The sequence below is a fragment of the Nelumbo lutea genome, chromosome 1 (assembly GCF_056320005.1).
Source record: "Nelumbo lutea isolate HS-2025 chromosome 1, American lotus-T2T, whole genome shotgun sequence".
Lineage (NCBI taxonomy): Eukaryota > Viridiplantae > Streptophyta > Magnoliopsida > Proteales > Nelumbonaceae > Nelumbo > Nelumbo lutea.
Window position 1 is genome coordinate 180338560 of NC_142684.1, and position 26086 is coordinate 180364645.

General features: G+C 36.7%; 1 protein-coding gene and 1 pseudogene across 2 annotated transcripts; both read left to right on the forward strand.

Annotated features, from left to right (window-relative positions):
• Nucleotides 1–210: 210 nt before the first annotated feature.
• LOC148879571 (berberine bridge enzyme-like 22 pseudogene) lies at nt 211–756 on the forward strand (annotated as a pseudogene).
• Nucleotides 757–15007: 14251 nt separating this feature from the next.
• Nucleotides 15008–25428, forward strand: LOC148879572 (choline-phosphate cytidylyltransferase 2-like). 2 transcript variants are annotated; one of them, XM_088961138.1, is made up of 8 exons: nt 15008–15465; nt 17920–18033; nt 22291–22386; nt 22661–22703; nt 22798–22953; nt 23053–23121; nt 24982–25092; nt 25170–25428. In XM_088961138.1, exons 1-8 carry the CDS (start codon nt 15209–15211, stop codon nt 25257–25259), a joined length of 936 nt encoding a protein of 311 aa, XP_088817264.1. In that variant the 5' UTR covers nt 15008–15208; the 3' UTR covers nt 25260–25428. The 2 variants fall into 2 exon arrangements, with proteins under 2 accessions (XP_088817264.1, XP_088817266.1); XM_088961140.1 differs by having other exon boundaries at nt 15020–15465; nt 23053–23132.
• Nucleotides 25429–26086: the final 658 nt, after the last annotated feature.

Consider the following 26086-nt stretch of genomic DNA (forward strand, 5'->3'; position numbering starts at 1 on the left):
TCTGCCTCAGTGGAGGAGACCTTTCTTCAATGCCTCTCCCTTCGTTCTAATCCTTCCTCTCCAATCTCTGCTCTGGTTTATTCCTCCAATAACTCCTCATATCAATCCATCTACACCTCTACTATACAAAACCTCAGGTTCCTCCAGTCTGACACTCCAAAACCTCTCTTTATCATTACTCCTTTGAACGAATCCCACGTTTGAAGGAATATGTTAAGCAACCAATTCCTTCAGAGCAAGAGCACCTACAAGATGAAATCCGACTATGTTAAGCAACCAATTCCTGAATCTGCGTTTGAAGGAATATGGAAGAGGTTTCTTCAAGTGGAGACACCTATAATGGAGCTAAATCCCTATGGAGGAAGGATGAGTGAGATATCAGAATCTGCAACTCCATTCCCACACAGAAAAGGGAACATATACAAAATCCAGTACCTTGTGTACTGGGAACAAAATGAAACTCATGATGAAGAAACCAAGAGGCACATCAAATGGATCAGAGAGCTGTACAAATACATGACTCCTTATGTCTCCAAGTTCCCAAGAGAAGCATATCTCAACTACAGAGATCTTGACATTGGAACAAACAACAAGGGCAATACAAGCTACTCACAAGCTAGCATCTGGGGCCGAAAGTATTTCAAGAACAACTTCGAAAGATTAGTATATGTGAAGAGCAAGGTCGACCCACGGAATTTCTTCAGAAATGAGCAGAGCATTCCAGCAGTGACAGCATGGTAGAAGAGAAGAGAAATAAAAGGCTTAATATTGCACATTCAGATACAAGCCATACAACTATTAAATGTTTTTGTGATTATGTTTTGTTGCATTCAATATTGTACGTCTTAATAAGTTGTTTCTGATATCTTATTCTTTGTTAATAAATAAAAGTATTGTGTGATTTTTTTGTCATCGGATAATTCTGTTGTAATATTTATGTTTGTTTCAATGTCCTCTCGAGGTGTTGTATTATGCTAGTTCAAAATCAATTTATATAAATTTGGACTTGGACTTGGACGGGCCAACAAGACTTATTGGATTGAACCAATCTGCTAGATTGGATTGGACCTAGTCCGTCCATATAAATTTATATTGTATTGGGTTGGATTAAACCAATATCTGGTTCATTGATATAAGATAAGAATATAAGCGTCAATGGATCAGGTTTGAGTGGAAACCAATTTAAATCAAAATGAATTTGAATAGATTAAATGGTCCAGACATTGAATTGGATTGGCCCAAAATAGTTTGAAATATTCATTGGACTGGATTGGACTTGGTCCATTTATAATGGACTCACATTGGATTGGATCGGATTAGACCAAATCTAGTTCAATTAACACCCCTATATTACTAAATAAATTATGGGCCTAGGCCTGGCCCATTTTGCATAGCTCAATCTTGATGAAAGTTTAAGGTGGTGTTCGGTGGGGTGGATTGGCAACAATATATAAAGTTTCAATCCACACCACTTCCATGGCATGTGTTCGGTTGGCTGTAGTGTGGATTGATCCACACCACAACCCATTTTCTCATCGACGGGTTTATCTCGTGGAAGCATCTACACCACACCGTTTTGCATATGGAATAACGATCCTATACTTCATATGGATGTTTAACCCTAGTATAAGACCTCTTTTCTTTTTACCGTTGCAACACTTCTTTGTGAGCTCGTTGTTGTTATTCTTCTCTACTCGTCATTGCTATTCTTCTTTATTTGAACTATGGTTGTAATCGGATCAAACTCAGATTGGATGCAACAAAGCCTACATTCAATCAGATTATTGATAACCTACATCTGAATCCAATTGATTTGGATTCGAATTCAAATCCTAACAGACTGGGATTGGATCCGGATTTAATTCAACTACGCTATAAATTTTCTAAAATACCAGAAAATTAAAATTTATTTATTTTTTAAAATTTACATATAATAAATTTATTTATTTTTTAAAATTTTAATATATAATTATATAAAATTTATATATTAAAATTAATAAATATTATAATAATTGGTTTCATATTTTAATCGGATCATATGGGGTCAAATCCGAATCCAATCCAATTATTAATCAAATGTAGATTGTAACATTTTGAATCTGATCTAATTACATAAATACATCATTTGAATCTGAGATAATCGGATTGGATATTAGATCAGGCCTTGGATTTTTGAGTATTACTAACAAGCCTAGTTTGAACCACTCGTCACTCCTCCTCTGACCATTGCTACATCGGATCGTCGATGGTAACTAGTAAGTATTCATCCTTTGTTTATTCTCATGCTATATTACTCTTCTCTATTTGAACCACTTGCCACTACTACTCATGTTTATTAATTAATATTAATATTATTTTATTAATTATTAAGCTTTAAATATTACTTTTATTAATATTAATTGTTATTGATATTATTAATTATTATTAAATATTATTAAAAGTGTTGTTAATACTATCAATTATCATTAATAATACTACTCATTTTTAATTAATATTAATATTAATATCATTATTTGTTCTTTAACATTATCAATTATTACTAATATTATTTTTATTAACTATTAAAATCCTTAGCAGTTTATTAATATTTTTCTATTGTGTATATTATCAAAAATAATATATTGTTTTTTAATGATTAATGGCATAAATTATCTCAAATGTTGTAGTTGAAATTCATGGAATAAAATACAATATGCAAACTAAAATATGCCACACCTTGCAAAACGCCCATGAAGGTATAGTGTGGATCAGTCCACACATTTTTGTTCATGGTGTAGAACAACTACCTTATTGGGGTGTGATTTGTTTTCACCCACACCACAAACACTACCCAATTTCTCATCTATGCTATAGAACACCCCCTAAGTTTCAACTATAGAATCAATCTAAACAAATGTGTGATTAGATTGGATAAATTATAAAATTATCATTTCCAAATACGGGGCTCTCCTTTTGCAAATTTATTAAACCACAAAACGCAGCAGTATATGCTTTACAAACTTTCTACTTTTTGTTTGATGTGCCATGAAACCAAAAATGCTATCTGAAACTAGTTTGGTTGTCCAAAAATTTGGTTTGTTAACTTGCCTTCATTTTTCTTTGAGGACAAAATCACGTGAAGGTGTTTGATTTTATGCATTTTAACTAGACCTATTCATGAGTCGGGCCAAGCCGGGCTCGGGCCGAGCTTTCACTCTGTATTAACAAAATTTTCTAAGGTTTGAGCCCGAGTCCGACTCGACCATTAGGCCTACAACTTGGGCCCAAGCCCAGCCCTCATAAAAAGCCCAAAGCCCGGGCTTGGGCCCGAGCCCGAAATTTAGCCCATGCTGTTACTACTGCTGAAGCGGCTGAAGAGAGAGAGAGAGAGAGAAAGAGAGAGAGAGAGAGAAATTATAAAGAAAAAAATAAAAAAATGTATATATTAAATTATAAATATATATATTTCAATAAATATTATATTATTTATATATTTTATATAATATATAAAATACACATTATGTATTTTGTAAAATATATAATGCTGAATTGGGTCGGGCTGGGCTCGGTTTGGGCTTTTTTGACAAATCCCGAGCCCGGCCCGAAACACAGTCAGGCTTACTGTGTTAGGCACGAGGTCAGGTCCGCGGGCCTAATTACATGACCAAACCCGAAAGGGTGCAAGTCGGGTCGGGTCGGGCTATCGAGCTACCCGGCCCATGAACAGGTCTAATTTTAAGTAAGGGATTAGTAAATGTGAATATACGTTGCACATGGCAAATTCATATGATAATCATGATCATGATGAAATTGATAAATGGGCTTTTGGAAAAGCACTTTTTTGAAATGGATTTTTTGAAAAAGAACTTTTTAAGTATTGGGCCGGTCACCTGTTTTTGTTCAAAATAGCTTTTTTACAAACTTAAATGAAAAGTACTCCCAAACGAAGCTTTAGATGATGATGACCTAGGCTTTGATGACAAAAGAAAATATGGCATGAACCGGTCTTTTTAATTGGATGTCAGTGGGTGGGGGGTTCGGCATGGGTCAAGCGCGATGTGACCTGTTCCATTCATAGCACACCTATACACGCCTACACATGCAAATACTTCAATACTCCAACATCAACAGAGTGGATCAATACGGGTTCACCTCAACCCAACCTGATTATGGCTGACCCGACCATAGATAGGGTCAGGTCAATGCGGGTGTACTCCACTAGGCCACTACCACCTTACCCCATCCATTGGCATCTCCACTTTTAGAGTTGGAAACTGTAGAAATTGTCTAACATAAAGGTTGTAATGGATTGAATTATTGAAACAGATGTGGACCATATCCATCATCAATAATGATACGCGGCCCTTAATCCATATATTAGAGTGCGTGGTCCACATCGAGCTAGCTTGGGCCAGTGGGCTCATATATTCCATCTTTATAGTAAAATCAATTAGGGTTGTTCATAAGAAGATTCAAATCGATCAAACTGACTAATCTGATCTAACTTAACCTAAGTTGTGATGGAGGCCCATCCCAAGGCCCATCTCACCCCTAGGGGCGGCAGCTCCTAGGATAAGGTCAAGAGTCCAAGATAAGTCAAGAAAGGATAATAGGATAATTCAAGATCCATTAAAACTCTTCCAAGACTCCAAGACTTATCAAGAATCCAAGATTATCAAGACTCTTCCAAGATTAACAAGAACTCAAGACTCCAATCAAGATCCAACAAAGACTCCAAGAAGCAACAAGAAATCCAAGACTCCCAGATTCATGCATAAGGAGAGCCAGGGAGATTGGACGGTAGAAGATCAAGCCCAAGAAATCCAAGAGGGTTCGACTTTATCAAGACAGCCCAAGAGGATCAAGATCAACATCAAGATTCATGTTCTTTCCTAGTCCTTTCACAATTTCCAAATGTATTATAAATACTGCTATTTTCCCAAAGTTATTCATCAATTCATACTTCAGATTTTCAAAATTTCTTCAAGTTCTCTTCTTCTTATTTTCGCTACCTTTTCTCTCTCCTAGAGAAATCGGTGTTTTTCGCTAGGTGCTAGCGAACGCCCGGTGCTTGCATAGCCAGCTCCGGTTCTCATTGCTTCCACGCTGCGTCAGGTGGTATCAGAGCAGGGAATTCGCCCAGTCATGTCCAACCCAGACGGTAGCAGTCGCAACCCACCCCGTGATAGAGATCAAGGATTCCCAGTTGTTTGGAGAGCAATCGAAGAGCAGCGTACAGCCACACGTAACATCGAACGACAGTTGGAAGAGGTGACTGAACAACTGCAAACCTTGTTACGAGAAGTTGTCCCACGAATCCGGGAAAATCCACAGCAGATCGCAGGAGACAACCACAACAAACCACCCATCGCTACTGCGTCCCGACGTCCAGTTCTTGACGACGAAAGTGATGATGATTTCGAATTTGGTGGTGCTCCAGTTCTTCCCGGCAACGACAAAAACGGTAGAAATTGGCACAATCAAGGTAATTTCAACCCCCGTAGGAATAATGATGAATTTAAACTCAATGTAGATATTCCTATTTTTAGTGGAGATCTTGGTATAGAGGGACTTCTGGATTGGATCACAGAAGTCGATAGGTTCTTTGACTATATGGAAATACCAGAGGAACAAAGGGTAAAATTAGTAGCTTTCTGATTAAAGGGAGGCGCATCTGTTTGGTGGGAACGGATGAGAGAGACCCGGATGAGAGAAGGAAGGGGTCATGTTCGAACCTGGAGGCGCATGAAACAATTAATCAGAGGTAGATTTTTACCTCTTGACTATGAACAATATATGTTTGAATCTTATCAGAGGTGTGCGTAGGGTTCTCGTAGTGTTAATGAATATACATCTGAATTTTTTAGATTAGCTTAAAGAAATCAATTATCTGAAAGTGATAACTAGCAGGCAGCCCGTTATCTAAGCGGTTTAAGACCGTCTATCAGAGATAAAATTGGTGTACAGATGGTTCTTAGTGTGCAGGAAGCAAGGAACCTAGCCTTGAAAGCAGAATTAATGTTCTAGGACAAGGCACGCAGTGATAATTATTGCCGGTACAGCGGGAGCGACAACAAACCGGCAACTGTCGACAGGAACAAATCAGTTCCGGCAGTACAACCTTCTCACCCGGAAAGTACAAGTAACGCCGGTAAGGCTACTACAAGAGGGCATACTTGAGGTAATCCTTCCAACCCTCCTAAAACCAGTAACCCTTATGCAAGGCCTGCTCCTATTAAATGTTTTAAATGTAATGAGGTTGGACATAGATCTAGTGACTGTCCCAAGAGGAAGGTAGTTAATATGGTAGAAAGGGAAGAGGAAGAAGATATTGAGGAAGAAGTATATTGTGGACCTGATGGGGAGGATGAAGAGGGTCCATATGAACATGAGGAGTATACTTGTGTGGTAAGAAAATTAATGTTGTCCCAGAAAAATAAGGATACTTCTCAAAGGCACAGATTATTTCGTACCAGATGTACTGTCAAGGGAAAATTATTTAATTTAATTATTGACAGTGGTAGTCAGGAAAATATTATTTGCAAGGATGTTATCCAACAATTACAGCTGATTCCTGAAAAATATCCCAACCCATACACAGTTGGGTGGATCAAGGAAGGATGCGGCGTACGAGTGGAAGAACGCTGCAAGGTACCTTTTTCAATTGGTAAGTACCATGATGAAGCATATTGTGATATTGTAGATATGGATGCTTGCCATATTTTGTTAGGGAGGCCTTGGCAATTTGATACAGATGCAAGGCACATGGGTAGGAAGAATACCTACCAACTTGAAAAAGAAGGTACACGTTATACTTTGTTACCCATAGCAGAAAAAAAATATTACAAATACTCCAAAGGCACATGAGAAAATTTTCCTTAGCATCACCCATCATCATGCTGAATTTGTTAAAGAATGTAAGGATACTCATGAGATACATTTGTTAGTAGTAAAAGGAGAAGATGTTAATGATGAAAATACAATTCCAGCTGAAATACATGGACTACTGGATGAATTTAATGATGTAGTTCCAGAGGAGTTACCAAATGAACTCCCTCCCATGAGAGATATACAACACCATATTGATTTTGTTCTAGGTGCTAGTCTACCTATCCTCCCATATTACAGGATGAGTCCTAAGGAGAATGAAATTTTACGAGAAAAGGTAGAAGAATTATTGAAAAAGGGACACATTCAAATCAGCATGAGTCCTTGTGCAGTACCTGCCTTATTAACACCTAAGAAGGATGACAGTTGGAGAATGTGTGTCGACAGCAGGGCCATTAACAAGATCACCATTGGGTACAAATTTCTCATTCCTAGGTTGGACGACATGCTGGACCAACTAAGCGGAGCTGTAGTTTTCTCAAAAATAGATCTCAGGAGTGGATATCATCAAATCAGGATCCATCCCGGAGATGAATGGAAGACAGCCTTCAAGACTAGAGATGGCTTGTTCGAGTGGTTGGTCATGCCCTTTGGACTAACCAACGCACCCAGCACTTTCATGAAGCTGATGAACCAGGTATTGCGCCCCTTCATTGGTAAATTTGTGGTAGTCTTTTTTGATGATATTTTGATATACAGCAAATCTATCACTGAGCATGTGGGACATATTAGGGAGGTCCTGAAAACATTGAGGGAAAATAAATTATATGCTAATTTGAAGAAATGCATCTTTATGAATGATAATTTATTATTTATGGGATTTATTATAAGCAAGGATGGTGTGAAAGTAGATGAGGAAAAGGTGAAATCCATTAGGGAGTGGCCGACCCCATCCACCGTCACAGATGTCAGGTGATTTCATGGGTTGGCAACCTTCTATAGGCGTTTTATTAAGAATTTTAGTAGTATCATGGCTCCCATTACTGAATGCTTGAAAAAGGGGAAATTTCAATGGGGAGAAGAACAAGAGCAAAGTTTTGCTCTCATAAAAGAAAAGTTATGTACTGCTCATGTTCTTGCCTTACCAGATTTCAATAAATTATTTGAAGTTGAATGTGACGCCAGTGGAGTTGGCATAGGGGCTGTATTGTCCCAAGAGAAAAGACCCATTGCCTTCTTTAGTGAAAAATTATGTGAAGCCAGGAGAAAGTGGTCTACTTATGACAAGGAGTTTTATGCTGTGATAAGAGCCTTGAAAACATGGGAACACTATTTAATTGCAAAAGAATTTGTTCTCTATACTGACCACCAGGCCCTAAAATATCTTAGTGGGCAAAAGCAATTAAGAAGTGATTTACATGCCAGATGGTCTGCTTTCATAGACAAGTTCCCATATAAAATTGTGTATAAGACAGGACAACAAAATAAAGTGGCTGATGCACTTAGTAGGCGTGTAGCTCTCATCAAGACCCTCAACGTTGAGATTGTGGGTTTTGAGTGCCTAAAAGACTTATATGCCCAAGATGAAGACTTCCAACAGGTATGGGAGAAATGTGTGAATAAGCAGTCAACAGAAGACTTCTTTATTTATGACGGGTTCCTCATGAAAAGGGAACAACTGTGTATCCCTTGCACCTTCCTCTGCGAAAAGATCATCAGGGATTTGCATGGGGGTGGACTAGCAAGACACTTGGGAAGGGACAAAACAATAGAAGCTGTTAAGGGGCGATATTACTGGCTGAAATTGAGAAGGGACGTGTCTACCATCGTAAGCAGGTGCTATGTTTGTCAGACAACTAAGGGACAAACCCAGAACACATGTCTCTACATGCCCCTACCCGTTCCTAATGCTATATGAGAAGACTTGTCCATGGATTTTGTGCTAGGCTTGCCAAAGACCCAAAGGAACATGGATTCCGTCTTCGTGGTGATTGATAGGTTCTAAAAAATGGCTCACTTCCTCCCATGCAAGAAAATAGCAGATGCATCCGCAACAGCCAAATTATTTTTCAGGGAGATTGTTCGCTTACATGGGGTACCCAAGACCATCACTTCAGATCGTGACACACGGTTCCTCAGTCACTTTTGGATGACCCTGTGGAGGTTGTTTGATTCATCACTTAATTTCAGCAGTACAGCCCATCCGCAGACAAATGGACAAACAGAAGTGGTAAATCAAACCTTAGGGAATTTAATTCACAGCATATGCCAGGAACGGCCGAAACAGTGGGACTTCGCCATAGCTTAGGCTGAGTTCGCTTATAACAATGCAGTGCATAGTTCTACAGGCAGATCTCCATTCTCCATTGTGTACATGAAGGTCCCTAACCATGCACTGGATTTAGTGAAACTACCCAAGGTACTCAGCACCAGTATCTCAGCAGAGCAGATGGCAGAACAAATCCAGTCCGTCCAAAACGCCATGAAGCAGAAGCTAGAGCAATCCAACGCCAAGTACAAGATGGCCGCAGACAAACACCACTGACCTCAAGTGTTTGATGTAGGTGATGAGGTTATGGTCTTCTTAAGGAAGGAAAGAATTCCCGTAGTTACCTACAACAAGTTGAAGCCTCGGAAGTATGGTCCATACAAAATCATGAAGAAGATTAATGACAATGCCTATATAGTGGACCTACCAGATCATATGGGTATATCCAAGACCTTCAACGTTGCTGACCTTCACCAGTACCTGCCAGAGATAACACTTGCCTATCCTCGTCACTACTCGGGGTCGAGTTCTCTCCAAGTGGGGGAGAATGATGGAGGCCCATCCCAAGGCCCATCTCACCCCTAGGGGCGGCAGCTCCTAGGATAAGGTCAAGAGTCCAAGAAAGGATAATAGGATAATTCAAGATCCATTAAGACTCTTCCAAGACTCCAAGACTCTTCCAAGATTAGCAAGAACTCAAGACTCCAATCAAGATCTAACAAAGACTCCAAGAAGCATCAAGAAATCCAAGACTCCCAGATTCATGCATAAGAAGAGCCAGGGAGATCAGATAGTGGAAGATCAAGCCCAAGAAATCCAAGAGGGTTCGACCTTATCAAGACAGCCCAAGAGGATCAAGATCAAGATCAAGATTCATGTTCTTTCCTAGTCCTTTCACAATTTCCAAATGTATTATAAATACTGCTATTTTCCCAAAGTTATTCATCAATTCATACTTCAGATTTTCAGAATTTCTTCAAGTTCTCTTTTTCCTATTTTCGCTACATTTTCTCTCTCCTAGAGAAATCGGTGTTTTTCGCTAGGTGCTAGCGAACGCCCGGTGCTTGCATAGCCAGCTCCGGTTCTCATTGCTTCCACGCTGCGTCAAGTTGGATGGGTTTTCTTTAGCATCAGCCGATTTTGGGTTACTAAAAAGTATAAATCGATGGGTCGATTCGATTTTGGTTTTCACACATGAAAACCGAAACTGAATCAATCCAAAGCTGAACCAATCCGAACCGACTTAGTTCCTATCTAGTACTTAGTAGTTAGTACCTAACTTAGTTTCTACTTTCTAGTTACTTATAGTTTCTACTTTCTAGTCTTCTCTTTAGGAATGCCATTAATGACAAGCATTGCAAGACAATGAATGCTATTAATTCCATTAATAGCTTCTTGCATTTTTTTTGAAAGGTTTAAAGAAAGAATCTTATTCTCTAAGGTCCGTTACATCAAATAGGTAATTACAATTAAGTATCTTTTTTACTTAGATTAGAAGCTTTCTTAAAAATTTCAAATTTCAGTCTTTTTTTTTTAACGCAATTTGACTTTCTCTTTTCTTGGTAACTTCTAACTTGGTCTGCCCTTACTCCCTTAGCCCCTCAATTCAAGCACTCAAACCGATCAGGTCAATTTTGCCTAACATAGAGTCGGTTTCGATTTCATTTTCAGGCAATCCAATCAGGTCGGGTTGGTTGGAAAAACAGCAATAAACCGACCCAACCTGACCCATGAACAACCCTAAAATCAATAATTGATCAGAGGGTAAAGAAACACATTTTGATTCCAACCTTTTTGTTATTATTTTGCGTCTTATCTCGGCACTGCCACTGCCACTGTTCCATCTAAACTAGTTGTACAAACAAAAAATACAAAATCATTTGTTGCAAGTGCTCTCAACCATAAGTAAAGTGGGCTCCACCAAAAAATAGTGGTGGGTTCGGATATTATTCACCTATTTATTTTCTTAAGGCTACATTTGAAAGTGATGTAAATCAATAATCGATGTAAATTTTACATTGGTTCTGTTTTGTTTTGTAGGCATTTGAAAGGAATGTATAATTATGATCGCCATAAAATTCCACTTTGGTTCAGCTTTGCATGTGTTTGGATTGAGTGGAGTTTTACGTCAATAATCGAAGTAAAACCTCATCAAGTATAAAGTTTTACACTGATAATTGATATAAAAACTACATCTTTTTTATCGATATAAAACTTTACACTCTTCCACCTATCACGTTTTTCAAAAAGCAACGATCACTTTCATGGTTCAATATAAAATATTATCAGTGTATTTGACATTTTACACTGATTCCAAATGCAACTTAAAGAGGTTCAAGAAATTTTAATTTAAAATATTGATTATGTTAAGTGGCATGTGTCTATCCTTACTTTTTAAATCATGTTGTTTCATATCGTTTAATAACAAATCAAATCTGTCTGCAAATTCAAATAAAAGCCTCAGGAAAAAGGGGTTTTGAATGAGAGTGCAACGCGGTCAGGTTGCATTAGAAATTTGTTAATTATTTTATTGGTCCGAACCCTAACCTGAGCTTGATGTAGTTAGAAATTTTTAAAGTTGAGCAATCTGATTTTCAGTCTAATTAAAATGTTATATTATTCTAGGTCCTATTCTTCTAGATAAAGTGTGTTGTTTAATATGAATAATCTCCTAAATCAATCAAATAAAAAAATCAAACCTAAGCTCAAAATAAAATATTTAAATATAGTTTCCCAATGGTTGATACAGGTCATAAACTAGTTAGAGTTTAAAATATTGGAGCTTTCCAATCTAACGGATACCATATTTGGTTCAATATTGATGTAGTTACCACTAGGGATGGAAATGGGTGGGTTCATAGAAGGGTTTTGTAAAGTTTTAGACCCTATCACCTCCCTTGATCTCCCAACCATACACTCGTGGATTTATGAAAATGAAAAACCCTCCCTGATCTTCCCTCCGTGAGTCTAGATCACATATATCTAGTTTTCTATTATATATAAATAATAAGCAAATGAAATAGCATGAACAAATATCAAAACTTTCTATTATTTGATTAAGTATGTAAACAATGCATAAACTATCAATTATACTTTATATAAAATTAAAAATATTATTATATTTAATACCTAATATATAAATTCATATACATTTCTAACAATATACAAATTAGAGAGGATTGGATTTGGCTTAATATCAATACCCTATCCATACCCATACAGATGATGAAATCCTCCAAAATCTGCAAGGTCGAGTTGAACTTTTATCAAAATCTAAATGAACACGCCTGAAAGTACAAACTAGAACCAGGGTAAAAGGCCAGCTCGGGCCAAACGGAGTTACACACCTGGTTGCTTATATATATCTGCCTCTATCAAATCCCTCCTTTTTCATTTCGGTGGAAATATCAATTTTTTGTGTCCGATGATTTGGGCAGATCACACTTTTGACTAAGAAGAAAACAATTTTAGAACTTAGAAAATCAAAACATAAAAACTAAACGATTTTATCTTCATGCAATGCATATAGAGTTGACCAATTAGTGTGTGCCCACTATATAAAAATAGGATGTGCTCGAATCACTCTTTTTTTATCTATTGGCTACAGAAAATTATTGGTTGGAGGTTGACAGACACGTATAGATCTCTAACCAGCAGCCACCATGTATAAAATTCAGAAAGGCATGAATAGAACACAAAACTTAGACACTTATTTTAATTTATTAATCATATTTTAAATAAAATGCCTAACTTACCCCCCCCCCCCCCACAACCACAACAAATCAATCAAATGTTTTCACTTTTGAGAGTGCTTAAGCCTTGGTTGATTTGCTTTAACTGAGCTGCGGAGCTGCTTTGGAAAAAAAAGCCATTAAAAGAAAACTTTATTAGAGAGCCGCATACGTGGCTGAGAATGAGAATAATAGGACTGTGAGTGGATTAGATCAAATCAATGTTCCTAGATCCAAATTTGATTTGTTGATGTTCTGATCAAATTAATCAAATCTTATCCATTCGATTCGAATCAATTCAGATTGAAAACAGACATTATATAATATTAATAAATTGAAATAAAAAGATGAAATATTTATATATATATATATATATATTAATTTATTAATAAATGAATAAAAAAAATGAATTGATATTATATCATCATCATTATGAACAAAACAAACTGTATGAAAATTAAATGCATCCGAGCTGATTATTTAATCAAGCCTAGATCTTGAGTTCGAGTATGGCCTATGTATTTTTAGTGTATTTTTATAAATTAATATTTATATAACATAAATGCTTTTAATTATATATAATAATATTGGACCGAGCTTATTTGAGAAGACCTGGACCCAACCCGAAAAATGACCAGGCCTGGTATTTAAAAGCCCGAGCTCGAGCCTGAGCCCAAGCCCATAGGCCTAAAATTTTGTCCAAGCCAAAAAAAAATAGCAAGCTAAGCCAGACCGGGCTATCAAGCTACTCGACCCATGAACAGGTTTAATGGCAATCTAACCTATTCATGTGGGGCTCCACTCCACCCTATTCTACCTTAGTCAATGGTCGGGGTAAGTTTTTTGACCATTGACTGGGGTTCAGGGTGGGTTTAGGGGAAACCTGAAAACTTTAGGGAATGAGGAACCCACCCCAATTATATTATATGATATAACATATAAAATTATTAATACATGTCAATATATATAAATAGGGAAAATCTATCATGCAAAAAATATATGATATGGAAAGAGTTTTGACCAATCAAAACCCACCCATGAATTTTGATAAATAACACCTTATTTGCAACCAAATTTATGATTTCAGTTTATTGGTCAGTTGTTTTTTTCATATCATATCTTTTCTATATCATAGTTGAACCCATATAAATTTTATATTATATTATATTATAATACATAATATAAAATAATTCTAGATATGTTTCATAAAATAAAGAAAATAAATTTATAAATATGCAAATAAGAACGACCAGAATAGGATAAGACAATTTCCTGTAAAGATGAGGTTAACTAGTTAAGATTCTTAACCTTGATGGAGTTCGAGTTGAAGACGAGGCATTTGGATGATGAATACGAACTCATGAAAAGGTTGCATTTAGGAGATGTTTGCAAATGGCTGAAATGGTTGAACTATATGGCTTATTGATTTGTCTTTTAGTGAATAAAATAATTAAATTGTAGGAAATTTTCTGATTTGTGTCCTATAATTTGGGTCTAGTGTTATTTTGGTTTTTGAACTTTAAAATGTGATAATTCAGAACTCGAATTTTCAAAATATGACAATACAATACCTACTGTTAACTAGTTATTAACCAACTGTTAAGTGGCAATTGAAAAAGAGACAAATGTCCTTTGAGTGTCATCTAATTTTCTTTATTAATCATCCAAACATTAACAAAAAGTTAATATTTGGTGACCCCAACTTTCTTAAATGGAAAAGGCAAGAATTTGAGACTGTTAACTTTTTTGTCAATATTTAGATGGTTGATTAAAAAATTAAATAATACTTGAAGAGCATTTATATATTTTTCAAATGTCATTTAACAGCTGATTAACAACTAATTAATGACAGGTACGTTTTAAAAGTTTGGATACTGTATTATTGCATTTTAAAGTTCTGGGACCAAAGTGACACTAAGGGTATTAAATTTTTAAGAAAAAAATAAAATTCAAAGGACTATTAAATAATACAAAATAGAAATATCTATTAATATTATAATAAAAATAAAATAGAAATGCATGCATCTTACTTCGGATTTAACTTAACAAGTAAAATTTAATTTCGTAAATAAACGAACACTGAAGGCTATTTTGTTAATTATAAGGTGATGTAAACGATGTGAAGTTCAGTGTTTATTGTTTAACCATTTATTTAATTAATAATAATAAATTAACGAGAAAATCAAAATCTGTATCAGTAGTTCTTCAATACGTCCCCACCGGCCCATCCGTCTGATATCTGTCACTCTCGCTCTCGCTCTCGCTCCTGTTCTCTCTCTCTCTCTCTCCTCTGTATGCCGAAGGGAGAGATTAGAGGTGCGGCTTTCACATTCTCTCACTCTCTGACTGAGATCTGACATTGGAAGCTGTCCTCTGCCTGACCAGACACGGTTATAGGTCCATGACGCGCTTGCCTCTGAAGCAGCAGGGTTTACCTAAGGACGACGATTCGGCCGCAGCCGACTTCGGAGAATCAGCAGCAACTGAGAATTCTTCTTCTTCCGTAGGATCCGAGTCGCATCTAACTCCGTTGTCGGCTGCGGCAGCTACAGAAACTGATAGCAATTCCAAAGATAAGCCTGTTCGCGTTTATGCCGATGGCATCTACGACCTCTTCCATTTCGGCCACGCTCGATCGCTCGAGCAGGCAAAGAAACTGTAAGTTGCCTCACGTTAATTGGGTGTGCGGAACCTTGAAATGATTCTCGAAATACAGAGTTATCTTACTGTAATGATTTGAATTCATCCAACTTTCTTTCTATTTGCAGGGGATCTTGTTTACTGATAGTTTGAATGTTTGTTGGTTTATTGCATACTTATTAATAATTTTGCTCGTTTATCCATACTCTGAACTCGAAGAGGTGGTTATCAGCGTTTGTAACGACCATGTTCTTCGGAGATTTTTTTTTTTTCAATTAATTTAATTATGAACACGCTGGTTTGCGGTATTAATGCCAAGAATACCCGTTAATTGCTTCCGTGGAAACTATTCCTATTGTTAGCAGGAAATGAAAATGGATTTACCGTTTATTAGAGCTTAACTTCAAAACTCTTTTTTTGTTTGAATTATTGCCAACTTCTGGTGGTTGGAACATAGAAATAGCATTAACAGTCAATAAGGACCATAGTTGTTGGAATCAGTTTATAAATTTTACTTAAATAAGATATTCAATAAGAGGAATATTGATAATCTTACCTATTTCTGTTTTCTGTCTTTGATGGTGATGCGTCACCAAGTTGTTTAATTAGCAGGTTCATGTTAAACATTGCTACATACAATTGTTGTTCAGTTGTTAACTTATTATCAGTTTTATCAATGCAATGAAGCTATGACCAGCGGTTCTGGCCTCTCTAGTTAATGCAATAACAAGTTGGTGCTTACGTTCTGACTAGTTGATAAAATAAGATATGTTCCAAATTTAAGATACTCATGTTCTCGTATAAATAAGTTAATATAGACTATAATTATGCATGAAAAGATTGGTATTTAACATTTAGTTTACATCCTTTGTGTTGCAAACAAAGAAAAAGTTAGGTTGGATAGATTAGAATAGGGAATCACAGTCCTCGTTTTTTAAAGAAAGAGGGCAACCTTGCCTGTTTTATGTGCCCTTTTTTTGCGGCAATTCCATACCAACACGCCACTGATTGGATGGTTAAAAGAACTCTGCTGCCTTCTTTTATTTTATGTTTTTTTTTTTTTTTTCTATTTTATATACCATCATCCAATCATGTTATATCACAAATATTCAGAGCAACAGCATGAATATAACAAAATGTAAACATATTCTATTTTATTTTAAAAAATCAGAGACATTAACAAACAAATAAAGATTTAAAATGACTTTTTTTTTGTGGTTGACTAGTTATTAATCAACTAGTTGACTTAGTTGACGCTTAGTCATCCTAGATGACCACATCATGAGTATCAACCAACTAATTAGTAATGCAGTTGGTCTTGCCCTCAAGGCCTCAACTGACCCCGGAAGCAAGAGCCTCGTATCTATCCTTGGGATCTCAAAAGATATTGCTGCCATGGGAAATATGGTGCAGCAGCTCCCAAAGCAGTTTCTTGACTCATGGATCATTTCAGAATTTTGTTTGGTTAGTTTATGTATTTTGACTTTGTGGGTTTCTTTGAACACCAGTACCTATGAGGAGCCATGAAAATGGGTGACAAGATGTTTTTTTTTTATTTATTAATTTTCTTGGATTTTAATTTTATACTTGATGAAGATTGGATTGCTTGGTGAAATAGTAAATCTAGGGCCGACAAGTGTGAGAATGTGAGTTCAAGTTTGAGAGTGGTCAATTGTGCAAGAAATGCCAAAGGTTTAGCTTGTAAACAGTCCATCTCTACCAAGACCCTGAATAACTAGAACCAGCAATTTGGTTGGTAATTACCCCTCTATTATGAGATTTTGTTTGTTAGATTGATTCTCTCTTTGGAGACATGCAGATTTTGCCTTTCCAGTTTTTCTCCTTTGAGGAGTGGAGCAGTAATCACTACTGTGGTTGGGAATTTGAATTTATATTTTAATTAAACATGTCTTATTTCTTATATGGAGTCAAGTAAAAGTTTCTTTGTACTTACTGTGGACAGAAATGCCTTTTTCTTCTTGATTTTTGGTTTCTTACTATCGTGCAATGTTTTCTTTCATTCTTTGCACACATTTTGAATTAATAATATTAATGCATCTTATTGATAAAAGATAATAATATAAATGCACCTTATTTGGGTCTGGTTGGTCTAATCTCGGGCTGACAAGTGTGAACATGGATTCCCCATATAGCTGGGACCAACATTGGGTAATGGTCTTTTTCTTTTTATTTGAGCCTGGTTGACAACTAGAACCAAATCTAAAATTCCATTTTGTGTTATCCATTCTTTCTCTTCTCTTAAGCACCAAGTTGGATTCATCTTATCAAAAGAACCCTTAGTAAGGTTGTGTAAGTCCATGTCTCTGTGTTGCTTTTTGTTGCTTACTGAACTTCAACTTTTCTTGACTTCCTATTTTTCCTCATGGTTGTTCTTTCAATTCAGGTAAATCTATTCTTCCCAGTAGAAATACATAGTTGTCCTTAGTTTGTTTAATCTGTTTATGTTTTCAGGTTCCCAAACACATATCTACTTGTTGGTTGCTGCAATGATGAGGTTACCCATAGGTACAAAGGAAAAACTGTTATGACTGAAACTGAACGATACGAGTCACTTCGTCACTGCAGGTATTGTTGGTTAATTTCATGGGTGTTAATTATCTTTAGGATGCATGAGGTATGGTACTTAGCACTCCTAATGGCATTTTTAGTATTCATGGAATAAACTTTCTGGAACCTTTTCCATGAAGGTAGATGCCCAATTTTCAGATGGTCATCGTAGTTTTTTTCTTTCCATCTACTTTGCTTCATTTTCTTGGTTTACTCCATTTCATGTTTCAATTATCAGGCATCTACATGATATTATTGAATTTACCTTGAATTTTCATACTTGTAATTTCCTTTGTAAAGTGGATCCATAGCATAAGATGGAGAAATTTCATATTCTTTATCTATGTAGCAAAGCAAAATTATTATGTAAGAACTGATAATAAATGATTATGTAAGGGGACATCACAGATCTAGAAACAAATCACTTAACTTTATAGAGCAGCATGTTTTCATCTGCTTCCTCTGATTGAAAGGTTTTTGTGCTCAAAGAGCAGTGTTTTCAAAACCAGACCAGACCATATGGTTGGACTGGAAAAACTAGAATCCGGTCACCTGAACGGTTCCGTTTCACCCCAAAACCGCTTTTGGCCAAAAACCATTGATTTGGTCAGTGAACTGCTGACCCAGGCAATCAAACTGTCGAACTGTCAACCAGGACAATAGTTTTTGGCTGTTTTTTGATTTTTGATTTTTTATTTTTTTGTCAGAGTGGGTCAGGGGATGCCTTGTCGCCTAGCCGCCTAGGCAATGGATTTTTTTTTTTAATTAAAAATCACATATCCTAGGGTAGTTCCCTTGGTTCCATAACCAACTTTCTTTAATAACTGTCCATAATTTTCATAAGAAAATTATAAACTTGATGTTTAAGTCTAGAAAATCAACATATTTATGAGAAAATAAAGAAGAAAGGAAAGAAAAGGTGGAAGAAGAAGAAGATGATGATGTGGAAGAAAAGATGTGTCGATTAGACAAAATTTTAAGTTCTTCCCTTATTTATTGGTTCAGATTTTGAAGTCATTGAGGGTTCAATACAGCAGTTAGCAATGTTTGTGTTGATTAAATCCTAACAAATAAGAAAATAATAAAAAGAAATTAGTTTATAAACACAAAAAATGAATATTTTTCTTTAATAATATCTATTTTATAATTATAATCTCAAAAAAATAGCAATATAAAAGTATTTTATCACACAGTATGCAAAACTGCTTAGCAACTGGGCGAGGCAAGCCTCCAAGGGCACCTTGTCGCCTAGGCATCGCCTTGACAACTATGGTTCGGACCATTTGACTCAGGAACTGGACCCCAGAATGGCTCCCTGTCTGGTCCAGTTTTAAAAACCTTGTCAAAGAGGGAGGTGGTAATGTCAAATATTGGGATCACCTCTTTGTGTCATGATGTGGTTGTGCTTTTCAATATTTCTTATCAGCTGTGATGTGAATAGAAAACAATAGAGTTTACTAGTGAAAAAGATTTAGTCATGCAAAATGTGTATTTAGAAGATCTAGGTGGGTCAAAAATAATGTGGGTTGATATAGTGACAAAAAAACTGAAGATTCACAATTTAGCAGAAAATATGGTCAATTAGAAAGTGGATGGCAAAATAGGATTCATTTAACTGAAGCCAAATAGTTGGGGTTATGCTTTGTTGATTTGCGTTGAGTTGAACTCAGGTGAAGGTGAAGTTGAGATGAATAACTGGCAAAACTCAGGACAGAATCAATACTCTGGGCAGTTATGAGAATATCCAGGTAGGGCCAATAGATGACAAGACCCAGCAAGGTTTGTTGAGATGGTTGCACTGCATAGAAGACCAATTGATAGATCACTGAGGAGCGTTGATCTGGTATTAAGTTGAGGGCTCTAAATGAGCAACACAATACCAAAGAGTTTCCAGGAAGTAGCATAAAAGAGTTGAGGACTTATATGGTCAAGGCATATAAGCAAACCTAGATCACAGTGGTCAGTGGAGCACCAAGGTGTTGCTTTGAAATTTTACAGAAGACAGAGAATTCTAGTTTAGTTCCCGAGCTTTGTATTGCCAACAGAAATCATATAAATTGAAAAATATTAATGACCTCTACTATATAACAATGAATTTCATATCAACATTGTAATATTCATAAAGCAGTAGCACTGTAAATCTATTAATTTCCATATTTAAAACACAATATTGCATAACAAAAAAGCAAATAAACAAATTAAACGACACGTAAAAAGATGAATTCAATAACATGGGAACAAATCAAACTAAGTAATAGACATATGTATAATTTAAATTAACTAATCAACAAATTAAAAGAACTAACAAGTAACAACAAATTAAATACATTATGATACTTTTTGTTGTTTCGTGATAATCTTTACTTCTGTTTCGTGGTATTTGACAGTAACAGCTCAGGCATATGTCTAGCAAGAAAGTAATGGCATGGTGGAATAAATATTAAAGCAACAAGCCCACAACAGACTTTAAAACAATTCAAGTTCTCTATTTTTATAGAAAAGAATTCATTGGAAATTGGAAACTCTAACAAAGTTGTAGGAAGTACATAAATTTTGTTAAAAAGGAAAAAGAAAAAAAAGGGATGAATAGACAAGTGAAAACCTCTGGAATCTTACTGATAAAAAAACCTCTGAAATAACTAGAGAGGGTAAGAATCTTTCCCAGTTCCTGTCTCTTTGCTTCAAAGGTATCCTTTGTTTCACTCCAATTTGCAATTTGTGAGAGCATCTTCAGGACTGCAATAACCTCTTGTTGGGTTCAGCAGAAATTCTAGAAGTAAAAAGTTTGAACTACCATTTTTTTTTTATTGGAGAATGGGGGGGACCCTCTTTGGAGTTTAGTTGCCTAGGTGGTGGTGTGGTGCCTTGACAACAATGGACAGAATATAGCCCTTTTCTAGTGTGGAATGGCTGAACATGATTTGTGTAACTGAACCCAAGCAAATATGACAAGTCTGTCAATCAAAAGAGGAAAAAAATGAAACAAGAAAAAACATTTGGTATGAGGATTTCTAGGTTGAGGAAAATACCATCTCATTCTCATTGTATCATTACTTCACCAAAAATGTCTAAGAATTCATGCCTATACTTAGTGGCACTCATTCAGCGAGGAAGACATTCCTTACTTACCAGAATCTTTACTTGGGACTTAGGCCCCATTCGTTTACCGCTATGTTGGGGTGGGAAAGTGACCAACTTTCCCATGTTCTTTTGCAAATACATGTGGGGCCCATGGAAAATACAGATCCCCCCGGGTAAGTATTTTGGCCATTTACCTGGGAAAATCTTACCCACCTCAGAGGTGGGTAAGTTACTTTCCCATCGTGGGGTGATTTTGTTCAGTCAAAAATACCCTTGTTAACAAGTAAGCAAACCAAAAAAGAAAATTAATTAAGAAAAGAACTCACCTATGATGAACGATGCAGATCTCCAACCGCCGCTCTTGGATCTGCTAACCCGGCGACCTTTATGATCCACCATTCCTTCTACCATATCTCCTCCCAGCAGCGGGGATTCACTTGCTGAAGGTCACACACCTCCATTCTTCCCAGTCCCCTCCCAGGCCTCCTCTTTCTTTCTTTCTCTCTCTCTCTCTCTCTCTCTCCCTTCTACACAGTCAACAAAGAGAATTGAGGAGAGACAAAAGGGTAATGTTGGCAATAGTGTAAAAAATGGGCCTCTTACCCAGGAAAGTTGGTGAGGCAAAAGAACATGGGTAAGTTGGAGTGTCTCATTTACCTGGGTCAATTTCAATAGAAAGAACATGGGTAAATAAACTTACCTGGGAAACACTTGCATGGGTAAGTGAATTTACCTAGGTAAGTAAGGTAGCGGTAAACGAACAAGGCCTTAGGAGATTGTTCCTCTCAGCTGTTTCTGCTCCTGATTTGCTATAACAGAATATCTTAAAATCAACAGTTATCAGTCTGCACAAAATTCCTTTTACGCTCAAACTATGTGCATTTTTTTGGGTCTGTAGGTTCTAAATTTTCTAAGTAAGACATAATTGACATCATAACATATGAAATTTGTTCCTACTATAATTTATAAATATGCTAATTGAAGTAAATGTTTTGTGACATCAAGCAGCATTTTTACCAATTCCTAGCTCCTAATCCTACTTCATCTAATAAGACTTTGTTACAGATATTTAAAGTTTCTTCTTAATAAAAAAATGCAGGGATTTATCTATTGTTCCTTGTTAATGTTAAAAAATAGAAAGTGCTTTTGTTGCTTGATGTTTGGTTGGCTAATAACTGTTCAATGCATATATAGGTGGGTTGATGAAGTTATTCCTGATGCTCCATGGGTCATCACACAGGAGTTCCTTGATAAACACAAGATAGATTATGTGGCCCATGACTCTCTTCCGTAAGATTGATGAGCCCGTATCTTTCAAATATTTGGTAGCTTTACTTTTAGTTCTTTCTTACTAAGACTTACATTTGCTTACATCATGTATCCTATGAAATAGTTTGCTTGTTCCACATACTGGTCATGAATGTTCATAATATAGCTTCAAGCTTTAGTCCTTGACAATAATATGAAAACTGGTCTCTTTTTCATCTGTAATTCTAGATGTAGAATATATAAAGTGTTTTATCTCACGACAAAGATCTGACATTTTTTAACGGATTCTGTTTAGATATGCAGATGCAAGTGGGGCAGGCAAGGATGTCTATGAATTTGTTAGTTGCTTCCTTTGTAGTTTCATCATAGTTATTTGCACAATTAGTTTGTTTAATTATGCAGATTAACCAATCAAAACACATATGGGTATAGGTTAAAGCAGTTGGGAAATTTAAGGAGACACAACGCACCAAAGGAATATCAACATCAGATATTATAATGAGGATTCTTAAAGACTACAACCAGTACATAATGCGAAACTTAGCTCGCGGTTACTCAAGGAAGGACCTTGGTGTGAGCTATGTGAAGGTGCAATCAGATGCATAAATGTTAATAATTTTTATTACCATGTGACAAAGGATTTCTTAACAGGATTTCCTGACTGAAATTGTCTTTTATTGGTGGTAGGAGAAACAATTGAGAGTGAACATGAGAATAACAAAATTGCGTGAAAAAGTGAAGGAACATCAAGAGAAGGTTGGACAGAAGTTTGTATTTCCTGACTGAAATTCTATTTCTCGATCAGATATTTATTTGGGCCTGTTATTAGTTATTGTTCTAATGAGATCGGCTTCAGTGCTCATAAGACTGTGCTCACACCGTTTGCACAGCCTTTTACACCATGCATTGGGAATATCTCCATACTTGTATGTTTTTTTTTTCATGGGGAGATATTCCCAATGCAAGGCTACAAGGGACTGTGTGAATGGTGTGAGCACGGTATTGTGAGCACTGAAGTCGATTTCTGTTCTAATGATTTGAAAATCCTTTTATGTAGTAATATGGTCTCTTTGTTTAGGAATTGCAACTGATATGTAAGAGTTAACTGTAATAGGTTCAACATTGTTTTTTTTTTTTTTTGTATTATCAATAACAGCACTCTTATTAAAAGAGATAAGTAAGATACAACCAGAAAGGAGGGGTAAAATGTCTTAACCCTCCCTTTCAAACCCGAAAAAACATATTACAGAATAGCCCAAAACAAATTAGATCTTCCCACCCCCCGTTTAGCCAAGGAGTCAACCATGGAGTTGGTACTCCTCTTAGCCCATTGAAACCTTATAGTCATGTTCTGAGTTAATTGCTTGATTTTCTTTCTTTCATTTGAGAACTTCCACATGCTGGACTCTTCCATCTGCAACCATCTAACAGTCAGTTGGGAGTTACCTTCCACCAGCAACTTGCTAATATTCAACTGCTTAGCCCTTTTGACTCCTTCTACAACTGCTAGGATTTCAGCTCTTAGAGAATCCCCCCAGCCTATAGGTCTTGAGAACATAGCAATAATTCGCCCTTCTTCGTTCCTGAAAATACCACCTGTGCCTAAAGGGCCTGGAATTCCTTCACTACTACCATCAAAATTCAATTTGATGAAACCCAAGTCTGGTGGAGTCCAAACAGGTCTGATATCACTAGACAGGAGCTGACTGAGCCACTTCTTTCCAATTTCTAATGATGTCTCCTACTGAATAGGCTTCAAAAAGTTACAAAGACTTGACCCAATGAGCCATCTTGACCTATACAAGTTCTATGAGGGCTTCCCTGCTTTTCTCCTTTTCATGAAATAATCTTTGATTTCTTTCTTCCGAGACTGTCCAGCAAACAGCAGCTCTAGCGCATCTCCACAAAATTTTACCTCTCTTCTTTAGATCCCTCACGGAAGTGGAGCTAAACAAGCTTTGCACACTTGAAGGGGAGGGCCACTTGCAACCAAATAAATAAAAAAACAAATACCAAATATTTGAAACAAAAGGGCAAGAGACAAACAAGTGATAGCAGCTTTCACCATTCTTCTTACATAGGTTCAACATTGTTCTAGAGTGAATTGTATCCATTAACTCTTAATATTAGACAGAATTTCTTTGCTATGTCTAGTTACCTTCCCTAAAACATGTCTAATTACATCTGAGTGACATTCTTTTATGGAAGGTCACTGTGATGGGGATGCAAACCACACTGGTACACATGGATGCAAAAATACACAATAGGCATGATTTGCTAGGTCTTTCCTTTAGAGAAGATATCTGAACAACCAAAAGAATCTTTCATGTGGCGGCATGTTTTGGATTGAAAAGGTATCCACATGTTCCACCCTATGTTCATGGGACAAGCTGTGGCCCAAAACCCCTCCCCCTTTTCTAAGAACCTGTTGAGTGAACAGAATGAACCTTTGGACAATTTTTTTTTTCTTATTTAATTGATCATTGAGGCATTGCATTTGAGGGGTTGCACATATTCAAATAATTTATTTAAAGTAAGATATTATGTGAATTTCAAAGGATGTTTTTTCGGAGAATTGGAGACCTTTCTGATGGCCTTATGCTGTATTGATTTCAGTTGCATATTGTGGTCAAGACAGCTGGTATGCATCATGGAGAGTGGGTTGAGAATGCAGATCGCTGGATTGCAGGTTTCCTTGAGAAGTTTGAGGAGCACTGCCACATAATGGTAAGTTAAGAGTTACTTTCCTCTAACTTCCCATCCATTACCTCTTTCCTTATCCTGTCTTCTTATGTTATGAATAGGAAATTGCCATTAAAGACCGAATCCAAGAAGGGCTGAGAAGGCAGCAATCAAGAGTGATGATGAGCCTCCTCCATGATGAGGAATCTTGAGATGAATGGTTTCAAGTCCTTTGTTGGAAATGGAGGGAAAAAATAATAAACTTAGGTGCGCAGTCATAGTTGGTATAATTTTCTTCTCTTATGCTATTGTGTGCATGTAAAATTGGTGGTGGTGCATATTCTGACAATGGTAATACTACGATTCACTGCATCTAGCCTACACCATTGCATAGAGGGGCTTGAGAATTGTACCAGTGTCTTCATCTAATGTTTGGATGTTTTCTAGTCACGTATCATTTTTTGGCTAAGTACCTCATCATCTTGTTTGCTCTTAAATGGCCGATGATTCAGAGGCTGAAGTAGAGCTTTATAGTGTAGCGCAACCTGACTGCTCCCTGCAAGAGATAATCTACTCATCTCTGTAGACGGGGGGAACTGAGGAACCTGCAAGAACTGAATCAGAGAACTTGGGGGGGTTTACTCGGCGAGGTCACTCCGATGGTTAAGTTAGCGCTTAGTTGTGAGCTGAAAGTGATATTAGAGAATGGGAGAGTTAGAGGGCAGAAATTACCATCTCCTCTCTCCTGGCCCCTGGGGGGTGAGGCCTTTATATACTAAAGTCCTCGTGGATTTGGTGGAACAGTTCCTAGATTCCCGTTGTCTACAAAGATGAGCAGATCATCTCATGCAAAGAGTATCTGGTTTGCGTTACACTAGGGAGCTCTACTTCAGCCTCTGAATCATCAGCTACTTGGGAGTAGACAAGATGATGAGGTACTTAGCCAAAAAATGATACGTGACCAGAAATCGGTACATCAATTGGTGTCGTCTATGGGAAACGCTATAAAAAGCTAAATTTTCATCCTACAAAAAGCTAA

Excerpts from the sequence above, each read along its gene's own strand:
- LOC148879572 (XM_088961138.1), top strand. The coding sequence starts at position 15,209 with ATGACGCGCTTGCCTCTGAAGCAGCAGGGTTTACCTAAGGACGACGAT. Across the intron at positions 22,387-22,660 it reads GTGGCCCATGACTCTCTTCC|ATATGCAGATGCAAGTGGGG; the intron begins GTAAGATTGATG and ends GATTCTGTTTAG. Across the intron at positions 25,093-25,169 it reads AGGAGCACTGCCACATAATG|GAAATTGCCATTAAAGACCG; the intron begins GTAAGTTAAGAG and ends TGTTATGAATAG.